The sequence below is a fragment of the Empidonax traillii genome, unplaced genomic scaffold (genome assembly GCF_003031625.1).
Source record: "Empidonax traillii isolate 1590-97213 ecotype Southwest subspecies unplaced genomic scaffold, ASM303162v1 scaffold155:size2260171, whole genome shotgun sequence".
Taxonomy (NCBI): Eukaryota; Metazoa; Chordata; class Aves; order Passeriformes; family Tyrannidae; genus Empidonax; species Empidonax traillii.
Genome location: NW_020955348.1, coordinates 998,701 through 1,011,685, shown reverse-complemented (window position 1 = coordinate 1,011,685; position 12,985 = coordinate 998,701). Strand labels below are relative to the sequence as shown.

The following is a 12,985-nucleotide window of genomic DNA, read 5'->3' as shown; positions in this document are numbered from 1 at the left end:
GCACTCGGCCTGAAACTACAATGGAATCATGCTCTGGGTTCCTAAAGGCATCCAGTCAATAGAACAGCACATGTCAGTCAGAGGACTGAGCTATATTTGCCTCCACACAGCAGACAGGCAACAGAAAAATAGGTTTTAAACTACCCATTAGTAGCAGCCTCAAAACACATATGAAGGCTTTTGAACTACACAGGTATAAGGGGGCAGAAATAGGAAAACAGACAGTAGCAGTTGCATGGAGATAATTTTCTGAGGAGATTCTCAGCCTTAATATGAAGTGAATCCCTGTAAAAGCACTCAAGTTACCTTCCCAGCCAGCCACCAAGCAGTGGTTCTCCTGCTAGAACCCCCCAAGCCGTGATTGTCCTGCTAAACCCATGCTGGTTTTGACACGTGGATACAACTACGAAACAGACGGGTGTGCTTTTCAGGCAGTTCGTACTTGTTTTATTACAATTTTTTAACTGTTAGTACTTTCATATCTGGACATCTTGAAAGGAATTTTAGATTTACAACTTTCAAAAGACACTTACAGAATTATGTAAGTCCCGAGGACAGCTACTCTACTGCACTGTATACAACTTGGTTGCTCCCTTTCCGTGTCCTGCTTCAAACACAGCTCCAAACAAGGGAAAGTCTGCGACTGATGTTCATACTCAATCTGCAGGAAAGCTCAGTTTATGGAAAAAGATAAGGTGATAATCTGCACTCAACTATTTGAGGAATCAAAAGGAGCATACACAGAACTATACATTTTATCATTTTATTAGGAATAATTCCAAGTGGGTTATGAAGAAACTAATCCATTGAGTTTGATGAATTTTCCAAAATTTCCTTATGAAGATATGTTCACCAACAAACAGTAAAACTTCAGCAGAACTATTATACACTGGGCAAAAATAGTCAGGCTGATACCAAAAAGCAACATGCAACATAAAAAAAAGATACAATATAAAGGAAGACAATCTGCTGAATATTAAAAACAACCTCAACATGAGCTCTTCGCAACCAGCACAGAACTATTCTACCCATGGAATCCAATTCACACAAAGGCAAGTTGGGCTGACAGAACCCAAGGATTAATTAATGTTCCTCAGTGCAGTAGATTTGTATAGTGTTTTAGAGCATTTCCTTGGCTTGGGACAAGCAATATCAGGAAATCTTTTTGGCAAGGGAGAGAAATAAATACATACGGAATGCTACATTTTGAAATCAGCAGACTGTCTGAGGAATGAAACAGGGCATCAGTAAACTAAGAGTAGCAGGTAGAAAAAAAAATTAAAACATTAATTTATTGGGGCTCAAAAGAGTATTCAAAACAGATCTTAAAGATGTCACAATAACTATATTCAGGCATTTAGGCTAACAAGGGGAATAAAATCAGAAGATACACTTTTTCCAAGTTAAGGAGATTTTTACCCAAGCATATTGCTACCTTTGCAACATGTAGCTCGGTAAACAATAATTGGCAACAAAATAAGTTGAAACGCTGTAATATCCTGCCCAAATATCAGTTCCAGATACGGTAATAACCAAGATGCAAACTAATTTTGTTGTAACAAGCCTAGACCACTTATATCAAACATGTCCCTGGTGAAAGAGTCATCCAGTCGGAGTTAGCGTTTTGAGAGTTCATTTGACAGCCAGTCCAGTCCCTCATACAGACCAGTTCCTTGTGTGGCACAGGTAGCCTGGACATACCACTGTTAATGTAGAACACAAACAACACTGCAAGTTAAATACTGACAGAATGCAAGCTAACTTATGACAGTATGAGACACTCAGATACACACTGTTTAGTGTTCTTATAATAGTGCTAGAGCTAAAATAGTGTTCTTTAAACAGTGTTTTGTGCCATAAGTAGAGTCAATATCGAACAGATGGTATTTTTAAAAGTTTTGAAAATTACATATAGAGTAGATAGGGTTCAGACATTACCCAGAAACTCAAGGGTTTGCCTACCAAATGGTACAACACAGTTTAAGGCATCAAAAAACAAACACAGAACATGAATTTGATTTATATGCTGAAAACTAGCTTCAGAAGATACCTAATTTCCTTCCATCTTTGCAGAGGTGAGAATGCAAAGTGCATTTGCTACCCCAGAACACCAAATACTGAGAAGGCCCACCACCTACTTTGTCAAACGTTGGACAGCTGTATTTCAGTGACAGACTGGAGTATTTGTGTGTTTTCAGAGGGTGAGGAATGAAACACCCATGACAGCAGTGCCCAATGCACTATACTGCTGAATCACTTATTTACAACAGAGACTTAAACTGTGCACTGTGAAGTTTAATGGCAGGTTATGTGCATCTTTCCACAGAAAGAGGCGAAAACTTGAAATTCGTGTTTATGGTACATAATAGTGGAAGAAAAGAGTTGAGCAGTCAGGGAGTTCAGCACTTACAGTTCTGTTACGCAGGGACTGAAGACCTAGTTTATCTGTCATTTCACTGATTGCCATGGCATTTGGCAGATCCTGTTTGTTTGCAAACAGAAGCAGCACTGCATCTCGCAGCTCATCCTCCTGAAGCTAAGAGAGAGACAGTCATGTTACTAAATTACCTCAGCTCACCACTTCAGTTTCTTCAACAGCGCTAAAGAAATCTAAATACTGATTTAAGGGTTATAAACATTTTCATTCTGGTTTCTGAAGTCACCAGTAAGTACTGAGTAAAATTTAACTGGTACCCAATAGAACTTCTATGATTAAGGAAACAATCTTACAACAGACAGTTGAAATTCCTGGGCACCTTTCTTCTGAAATTCTCTAGCACCAATGTGTTTTTCCAAAATTCTTTATCTGCTGTGTTTTTATTAACGTTTTGTGAAGGCAAGAAAGGTTCTGACACATTATTAGTTCTGTACAGAGGTGAAGTTACAACTCAGTGCACTACATGACCCCGAATTACCAGGTGAATACAATATGCACCAAATAAACTCCCTAAAATTTTAAAATCCTAAAGCTTTTAGGGAAGCTGACAAACATCCTAAAATATATAAGTTTAACAAAAGTACTTCAGAAGATATTGACATTTACCATTTTCTGCAGCTCTTCTGCCGCTTCCTGGATTCTCTCTCTGTCATTGCTGTCTACCACAAAGATGAGGCCCTGGAGGAAGTTAAGTAGGTTTGAAAACCCAATGTGCAGTACTATTTTAACCCCCCCAAAATACTCATGTTGAATATTGTGATTGTCTCCTCTCTTAGGTAAGAAAATTTGACAGAAGTTTCTGTTTAAGCAAGGAACAAGTGCTTCACCAGCTCATATTTCACTGAAAAATCCCACACCCTTAAAGTAATGCCTGAATTTGTTTAAAAAAGTTTGTACCAAACAGTATTTCTAATGGCATCTCAGTTATTCAAGTGTCCTCCTTATGCACACTATTTACTCTTAACATTTCCACCTGAAAACCTTACTTTTATCATTGTCTTCAAAGAAAGGGAGTTCTCTTTTACAATAAGTATTTAGTAACAGGACAGTAATAAGGAACTGAAATTAAATATTAACTCTATTCACAACAGTATAGTGGTAGGTCCCTTTTGTCAACCCAGACCTCTCTGTTTCTCTGCACCAATCATGCATCATGCTGCACACAAGTTACATGGAAACAATTCTATATTCAACACAAAAAACCCTCAAACAAACCCACTCCAAAAGTTTTCTGATACTAACAAGCAACTTACCTCACCACTTGTGAACCAAAGGAAAAACACGTTTATGTCACCAAAACTGACAGCAGTCACCACATCCATGTGAAGATGACACTTTTTAATCAACTTGTAACAAGATCTTTTACCATATTTTAGACACTCAGCTTATTAAATACACTGATTGAGCACAGTAAAAGCTGTGTATTTTAAGGCTGGTTATTAAAAAAGAGCATTTAGAAGGGTTTTTAAAGAATAATATGTTTTATGTGTAACCCAATGCCAGCTCAAACAAATCAAAGCACGGATACAGCAAAGTAGAAGAGTTCCTCACAACAAACCAGTTGCTCTGGCACGTTACAGAACACTGGGAGACCCTAAAGGACTTGATCCCTGCCAGCTACACTCACAACCAGGCTGGAAGCCTTCAGGGTAGCAAACCAGTTTCAACTGAAATAAAACCTGGGAACCCTCAGAACTTGCAGGAGGTAGTGAAGAGCCTTTCTGAAAGAAAGAAAACAACTTTCCATATATATTCTACAAAAGACAATGAGGCTTTACAAAACAGCTCTTTGACTACTGTCATCTGAGAAGTCTTACCTGTGTGTTTTGGAAATAATGCCTCCAAAGAGGTCTAATTTTATCTTGACCACCAACATCCCAAACTGTGAAACAAATGTTTTTATATTCTACTGTCTCCACATTAAAACCTAAAAATGAAGGAGTTAAGTAATTAGAAGTAGTTAATGCTAGTGTTAAAGCTTAATTTTAACCATGTTAGACACTTCCTAAGTTACACTTCTCCCAAATAAATATACTTAAATTTAAAAAAAATATTTTTAAATATAAAACAGCTTATCGGAACTGAATTGGTAGATCACAAGAAAACTGACTGAAGAGGGAAAAAACCCCCATGAATCCCTTAAATCCAAGTCCAAGTGGTTCAGCAAATCTTTCAGCCACAATCTGTGAGGCTGAGGGTGTTTAGGGGCAGTGCTGCTGCTTGACTGGTTCCTGTACTCTGAGCATGTGCTGCTGGTCCCTGCCAGGCCCAGGATTGTGCTCTCTGTGCATCTTTGGTGTGACAGTTCCGTTATGTCACATTTGTGGCAGTGCCAGACAGCCCAGCTAAGACAGCAAACCCCTACACTCTTCAGAAAACTTCCTTTACAACATAAACTTAGAGTAACAACAAATGAAGACATAAGAATTAGTGATCTTACCAATAGTGGGAATAGTGGTGACAATTTCTCCTAGTTTCAGTTTATACAGAATGGTTGTCTTACCAGCAGCATCCAAACCAACTAGAAGGAACAGAAACACCGATTTAGTTCACAGTATTATCTACAACCTGCTAATTTCAAAACATGCCATTTTACATGCAGAGTATTAGGATTTTTTTTCTGAGAACGACTTTTTAAACACTCTTTGTTGATAAACTACTTTATGTTTTTCTCCATCTCCTCTACCCAGCACTGAGAGAGAGCAAGCTCAATAAAACACTTCCATTCACAACCTACAGGCTCACAAGTTTCTAGGCACTTTCCCAAGTATTTGTGTTACTTCATTAAGCTTTATCATTCTCTTAGAAAGTTTCTTCTGTGTAAATAATGAAGAATTTAAAAGCCTAGCAACCATCTACAAGCAGCACATCGTTTCTAACTGGTCACACATTTGCTACTTCACACACAAGTTGGGGAAGGCCTCACTTACTCATCTTCAGCTGTTTAATCTTCAGCTAAGGCCAGTGCACAGGCACCTGGACCGACTGGAGCTGGCACTATCCATGGGAGACACTTCCGTGTCCCTCATTCCAGTCTCTCATCCCTTTGCTAAAACATTTCTTTAGCACTGACAAACCCACACACACCAGTGAACTCTCCTCATCCCTCTGCCTGTACCCCAAGGGCTGTAACTCCTTTTCAGGATATCACTTCTACCCATTGAGATCCACCAGGATGCTTCCATTGGGAGTCTCCACTGTTGATCTTTACAAAAGATCTTTTGCATTTAAATTTGCTTTTCTGTTTCTACAACAAAACTTAAGCTTGCTGCTCTTCAATGTAAGCTATGTGGTAAATATGTCATCCTAAATAAATTACAATAAAATGAAGCCTCAAAGACATTTTTGGAAACGTATCACCAACATTGCAAACATACACACTGCAGTTTCCTAAAACTGTTTGTCCAACAGCTTATTGTTATCCATTTCAGAACAACTCAAAATACAATTCCTTACATTAGAAAGCAATACCAGGCACATAAGCACCTACATAAACAGCACATACGAAACACCACAGCAACAGTTTGAATAAAATGTCTATTTGTGAAACTTAGAACAGTCAGTAAAGTTTTGCCCAAACAGAAATATCCCCCCAAAGAATTAAATAATACTTTCACAAAAAACCAAATTTTATCCTTGTTTGATATGGATAACAGACATTCTTAATGTTCTGACTTAATTTCCTACTTAGCAACTGCAATATATTAAGCATTAAGTGGTTTGATGACTTGACTATTAATAATATAACTGTTTCCTTAGCATTGCAAAAACCCAGAATTGAAAATTACCTACTTATTCAGAGTGAAACCAAACTTTTGAAAAGCCTCCTCCTTCTCAGGAAACAAACTGCTGTTACAGCAAATTAATTACAAAAACCCTATCTATAACTGTCCTATATTGTGATAGTGTGCACAGGATTAAATATGCCAATGCAGTTTCTTTGGTAATGTCACTGCATGTAAAAAAAAATTTTAAAAGTTTTTTTAATTGTTAATGTCACAAGAGCATGAAAGGAAGGGGGTGGGGTGGGAATCTGCCACCAAAACCAAAGCTCCTTGAGGGGTAATAAACTCCCCAAAAGCTCAAATTAAAATGTAATGGTTTTAAGTCTGCTATTGTCTAAGTGCTGGTCTCTTTTAGAACCACACACAAGCACAAACGGAAAAAAAAAGACCCGGTGCAGCAGAGGTTTCACAAGAGCCTGCCAGTCATGAAACTTGTAAATGCCAGCATTTCCTCCACACCAGTGAAGTGTCAAATCATCCTAGAAAACACTCTGAGCCAAACCTGGGACCCTCAGGTACTCCATCTCTGCTGAAAACCAGTGTTTTCGATAGCACAAGGCTTGAAGCCCCATGCTGTTTTTACACAGCTCAGCCTCAAGGAAGCCTTTGTAGGATGCCGAGATCTTGACAAGAAAACATAATGTTTGTACATAACATGGGATCATTTTTCAGTAAATTAAGACTGTTTAATAAACTACCAATTAAAGTTACACCCACTCAAAACTCTTCTCTCATTGCCCCTCCCCCCAAAAAAACTCTCCAGTTATCAGTAGAACAAACACTGACAAGGTTTGTTAAAATTAGCAATGCAAGAAAGATGGTACTGTCTCCACAAAGGGTTTGAGTGTATTTGGGGTTTATACTAACGAGACAGATAAAGAAAAAGCTAATCTCATTTCAAGGAATGTACACAGGGTAACAAGAACTGTTTGGAGATATCATTCAGAGCTAAGAAATTAGAAACTAGTCAGGAATTTTAAACTACTTGCTCCATTAAAAAAATATTGTCCCAGTTACCCACTGTGCCCTTGTGCCAGGACCCAGCAGCGCTGCAATGGAGCTGCCAGAAGGCTGCACTACCTATGTAAGCACAAAGCCCTGAGACTTTGTTCAAATCCACTCTTACTCACAGCTCTGATTAAGCTGTTGGACTTTGCACTGAGCCAGGCTGAGTTGTGGGGTTGTGGATAAGTGTTTTCTTCTTCTGACATCACGCTTGAGACAGCAGCTGAACCGAGAGAAGGAAACTTCAGCAAACCACTGTGACCCTATTGGCAAAAACTGCCTCTTTTGGCCAAACTACAAATGTTATAAAGTCTAAACAAGCAAGTCATAAAAAGCATAGCATCCATTCATACTTCTTCCCTTAATTTGCAATTTACCACCCTTTTTAGAACAAGACATTTCAGGGCATTAAATGACATTTAATCTTTTGAGCTGGTAGGAAGTGTAACTGCTGCTTTATTAGTCCAAGAATAAGCATGTCTACATTTGCACTGGAACACTAAACGTAAATCTATGAGCTACTTCCATGTCATAAACTTGACCAAGATTAAAACCTACATCTTAAATCCTCAGATGAAGTAAATTTCCTATTCTACATTTTCACTGACTCTACTGCCTGACCATTGTCAAGACCAAGGTGTAAAAAACTCGATGCAGGGTACAATGTTCAGCAGTTGGACTGCAAAGATTACAAGAAAGTGCAAACGGGAAGCAAAGACTTGTACTTGCAACCATTTATCTTTAAGCTGAGTCAAACATCCTTTTCCTCTAGCTGGAGAAAAAAGTACCTGCAATGCTTTCAGGTGGTTGTATTTCAGGTTTTTGTATTTCTAAATCTCAAGCTTCCAGTTTGCTTGTCCTGGGGAACATCCCCCCATCACAATATATTCCTCATTTACCAACTTCCTACTTTGATCACTGGTGGCTGAATATGAAGCTGCCTCTGTTATCACAGCACAGAACTTCATATCAACTACAGAAAGCCAACAGCAGGCAAAGCAACAGAGCTATAACCCCTCTCCCTAAATAAAAAAACAATCAAATGGTTATGATCTGTACAGTGATACAATTCCCAAACAATCAGACATTTTCCCCCCATGGATTTAATAATTACCTTTGCACTTGAGGCTCCTGAGGAGGTATTATGTCAGTGAACACTTGCGCAATCACACAATGACATAGAACACTAAATTATGGTACTGAAAAGTGCACAACGAATCAATAACTTTTTTTTTTTTTTTTTTTTTTTTAAGCACAAGAAACCATGAATGAAGAGTTTCACATGTAGGATTAGGACTCTTAATGCCTTGGTTGCCTAACCTGAACTTTCAGTCACTCAGCCCTATCCGTGGTCCCTGATGAGAAATACTCAAGTTCTGCAGAACTCAATACCACAAAGGCAGTTTGAAGAGCTAAACTAATTCTAAGTTATCTTTGATTCTGCAGAAACAGAAGAAAGCTGTGAAAGGGAAGTTAAAATTGTAAATTAATCACCTGTTTGTTATCAACTCACTCATAATATTTTTCCTCTAAGTGCTTCACCCAATAGTTACTTCTTCATTGGTATTTTACATGTGAAAAATTAAATGCTCGGCTTTGTACAGCTCATTTTCAAACCATATCCTGAAAACTATCACCTTGAGGAAAAGTTTACCTCAGTCCCAGTATTCATTCAGACATTTCCCCTCAAAGTGCTGATATATGACACAGAATGCTGTCAAGAGCTTTTCATGTTACACATGTACACAAATTACATCATATCCAGCACAACACACTCTCACCGCAATACAGTACAAGTTTTATTCTCTTATGCTACCTAAGAAATATGGTGCTGTCCCATGCTCTGATTCTGTATTTTAACATAATGCCTTAAAAATCAAAATTCTTAAAACAAAAAAGATTAATTTGAACCAACCGCTAGAAAGTGCACCTCCCAAACTCATCTCTGACCCAAATTTGACCCCATTACCTACCAATGAAGAAACTACAGCCTTGCAAGCTGTTTTGATCTGTATGACATCGCTTTCCTGTTTTCACTGTTTTGCAGAATTCAACAGAACTACAAATACCAAGGAAATTGCCCCGTCCTACAATCAAGCTCATTTGGAGACCTTACTCCATTCATTAGAGTCACATGAAGTCTGGCTGCTCAGAGACAGCCAAATCACCTCCTTGAAACCAAGAGATGTATTAAGTTGTCTCGAAGACAAAAATTACTCGGGCTATTTTGCAATGGATGAGAGCCTCTAATTTCAATGAGATAACATACAATAAAAAATACTGTGCATACAGTAAAGAACTCTGTCATCACAAAATGGATGGAGAACGTGAAAAATTGTAATTAAAAACCCCTGCATTACTCTGACTGTGTCTCTGTGCAATACCCAGGCAACACTGAGGATGGGTGTGTGCCAGGAAGTTTCACAGTTAGAAACCAGTCCCATTGCTGGCTTTATCCAAAGGAGCACTTTTTACAGTTCCTTAGGACAAGCTCCTTCAGTCAATGGCCATGAACCAAATTCCATTCAGTTTGGTAACAGAATTCGATAAAAATTTGGGGGTTAAGAACTGTTTGTACATAAAGCTTGCAGGGGTGGGTGGGTGGGTGGGTGGAAGAGGGCAGGGAAGAGCCGAAACGGAGGAGGAAATACCAATGCAGTATGTGCTGGCTTTGACCTTTTGAACCGTAATCTTAAAGTGAGAATCTCCGAAAGCCACCCGCTCCAATTCCTACACAATACGCGAGGTACAGGAGAATTAACGTGCACAGATGCTACTCTGAAACGCCCTTTTCCAAGAGCCGGAATACAGACACTACAGCTCCTCACAGCTGCCGAAAATCGGCCATTATGCGGCCGTTCTCACGCCCCTGGCGTCGCACACCCCAGGCTTTGTCACATCCTGCTCGGGAGCCGCAGTGCCGGGGCAGGAGAGCACGGGGGCTCGCTCGGCCCGGCCCGGGGACACCGGCCCTGCCCCGCCGCGGGCCCATCTTTGTTCCGCGCGGCCCAGCGCAGGTGCGGGAGCGGGGCTGGGCCGGGAGGGACACGGCAACACCGCCGGGGAAAGGAAGGGCAAACACAACCCGATCCGCACTCCCTCCCGTCCCCGCCGCTCTCCCACCGCCCCCGAGCCCCCGGTGCGGGCACAGCGCGGTGTCCGCCCCGCAGCCCGGGACGGGCGATCCCCCCGCCCTGACCCGCGGCCTCCCCTCCCCCAGGCAGCGGGACGCGGCCGTGCGGGCCCGGTGAGGCCGGGCCGGGCTCCGCGGGGCCCCTCACCCATGAGGATGCGCATCTGCTTCTTGCCAAAGAGGCGGGAGAAGAGCGAGGAGATGGTGAGGCCCATGGCGGCTCCGGCGGCGCTGGGCGGCGGCGGGGAGCGCTGAGGGGAGGCGGGCGGGCGTGCGGGAGCGCGGCCCGGGCGGTGTGCGCGCACGGATCCCTCCGCGCGCGGGGAGCCCGGCGGCGGCGGCGGCGACTGCTCTGGCACCGGGGAGCTCGCTCGGTCTCTGCCACGTCACGCTCGGCGCGGCCGCCCCGGCTCCAACGCGGACACGATCACGTCACGCTCGCCACATCCCCCGGCCGCGGCACCGCCCTCCGCCACACGGCCCCGGCGCTCCACGGACTACAGCTCCCGGCAGGCTCCGCGCCGCCCGCCGCCCCGTCGAGCGCTGGCTGCTGCCGCGGGGCACGCCGGGGGATGTAGGCCAGCACGCCAGCTCCGCGCGGCTTCCGGGGCACGCGGGGCACGCCGGGCCGGGCCCGCCCCGCCCCGCCCGCGGGGACACGGAGCACCCGCGGCACCGGTAACGACCCCGGCCCTGAGGGGAGAGCGGGGGGAAGCAACGGGCCCCGCTGCCGGCCCGGGGGAGACAGCAGAGGGGCTGCCGGGGCAAAACGTATCCTCACAGAGCCCCCAACTGCACCCCAGTACTGACACGTCAGTAAGAAAAAAACCCAAGCTGGAACAAACCAACAAAAGGCAGCTCTGTGACAGACAGATTGCTATCCACCACTATAGCATTGCTATTTATTATTGTATTATGTATATCGTCTCCTGTGCTTTTACTATGATTAAACACAGTGGTCACTGCAGGGCCGTGTCCTCACACGGTGCCCAGGCCTTGACTAAGATCTTGTCTATTCAAAACGTGCCCTTTCATGAAAGCTTTTTTTCATAATGAACTATAACAGCTTCTCTCAGCTACTGTAAAAAGCCCATAGTATGCAGATTCAACTCCATAAAAATTTTCCAGGGAGCTACAACCTACTTCTAGTAATTAGAAACTTATGTTAGGTACATAAGGGTCAACATTTTTTGAACAGAAGGCATTTACTTACCCGCTCTTAAAGAAAAACATAAAGAATGGTCCTTAACAAGACAATCCCAAACCAGATCCTAACAGCAGGCTACTGAGTGAGCCAACTTAGGCTGTTCTTTTTGTAGAATCATAGAATGGTCTGGGTTGGAAGGGAACTTAAAAGATCATCTAGTTCCAACCCACCTGTCACAGGCAGGGCCACCTTCCACTAGACCAGGTTGCTCAAAGCTCCATCTACCCTGGCCTCGAACACTTCCAGGGATGGAACATCCACAGCTTTTTTTATGTATCATGTTGAAAGTCCTTATGCAAGTTCTAAATCACGTTCTTCCGGACCAAAAATCTGGTGTAAATTAAGATGGAAAGTTACATTTTTATAAAATTCAAGTTGCAAATAAATCATACCTTAATCTCTTTAGTTCCTAAGGTGTTAAGATGATACTGATCAACTATTAAAACTATCAGGAAATGGGAATCTGAAGAGTCCAGTTCTAGGTTTCCAACATTTATCTACCTTCTATTGAGAGCATTCAGTATTTTACACCTTTTTTTGGCCAGGAAAGTTAAGCTTCCCTGAACTTAGAGAATAATTACTGAGAATAGTTATTTTCCAGGCCTCCAAGTTGGCCTATTCTTACTGTATCTGGGTTGTTAATAGATCCCTTTCATTATTTCAGTTGTTTGAGGACAATCTAATAAACATTTGCTTTAGAAGTGATTGTGATAACCAGCATTTCAACATTAACTATCATTTACAACAGACTTTTGGTTCATTGTCCTCTATTCAGATCATGGATGTTAATATTGTTGAAGGGCTGGCTGCACTTTTACTCTATTTGACTGCACTTTACCTCATGTTTTAGTGCTTGGCATTCTTTTTACATTGTTTAGAAGACATTTGAGAAGTTCCAAAGCTTATTATGCACACCCAGTTTACTCTCCTGTTACACTGGCTGAGGCAGCTTCTTTCTATGACCTAGCTGGGGATGCTGATCTTTAGCATTTCTTTACTGAACAGCTGCTACCTCTTCGCTAGGACCCTTTCTAATCATCCAGCTATTCTGTATATCATGTAAATCAAATCATATATATATAAATATGTTTTGCAGGTTTTCTTTTTAAAGCCAGGTGAAGACTGAGACAAAGTAACTGAAATGAATAGTTTTATGCCTTTCTTTTGAACAAGAAGCTAATTCCGTGTAAGCATCTAGTTATTCAGGGATCGAAAGCAATACCAACTTCAGTAAAGAAACCTGAATTGAGCTTTGCTTGCAGTCTACTTCCCACTGCCATGTCTCTCCAGGGCCTCTTAGATGTGTACAGGAAACAGATTGAAGAGTGGATAAATTTTGCTTGGCAGCCTGTGCCTGCATTTGCTTTCTTGAGGATGCTGCAGCTCTGCCATGTTCCAACCCTGATGCAGAATCAAAC

The 12,985-nt window shown here is 42.0% G+C and overlaps 1 protein-coding gene across 1 annotated transcript; it reads right to left on the bottom strand.

Moving 5' to 3' along the window:
* Window positions 1–424: 424 nt before the first annotated feature.
* ARF4 (ADP ribosylation factor 4) lies at window positions 425–10,800 on the bottom strand. The gene is made up of 6 exons (XM_027884797.1): window positions 10,509–10,800; window positions 4,878–4,958; window positions 4,255–4,364; window positions 3,044–3,115; window positions 2,411–2,536; window positions 425–1,703 (listed from the first exon to the last, which is right to left on the bottom strand). Exons 1-6 carry the CDS (start codon window positions 10,573–10,575, stop codon window positions 1,617–1,619), a joined length of 543 nt encoding a protein of 180 aa, XP_027740598.1. The 5' UTR covers window positions 10,576–10,800; the 3' UTR covers window positions 425–1,616.
* Between the last annotated feature and the right edge of the window lie 2,185 nt (window positions 10,801–12,985).

Excerpts from the sequence above, each read along its gene's own strand:
- ARF4 (XM_027884797.1), bottom strand. The coding sequence starts at position 10,575 with ATGGGCCTCACCATCTCCTCGCTCTTCTCCCGCCTCTTTGGCAAGAAG. Across the intron at positions 4,959-10,508 it reads GCAGATGCGCATCCTCATGG|TTGGTTTGGATGCTGCTGGT; the intron begins GTGAGGGGCCCC and ends TGTTCCTTCTAG. Across the intron at positions 4,365-4,877 it reads CACCACTATTCCCACTATTG|GTTTTAATGTGGAGACAGTA; the intron begins GTAAGATCACTA and ends CTTCATTTTTAG.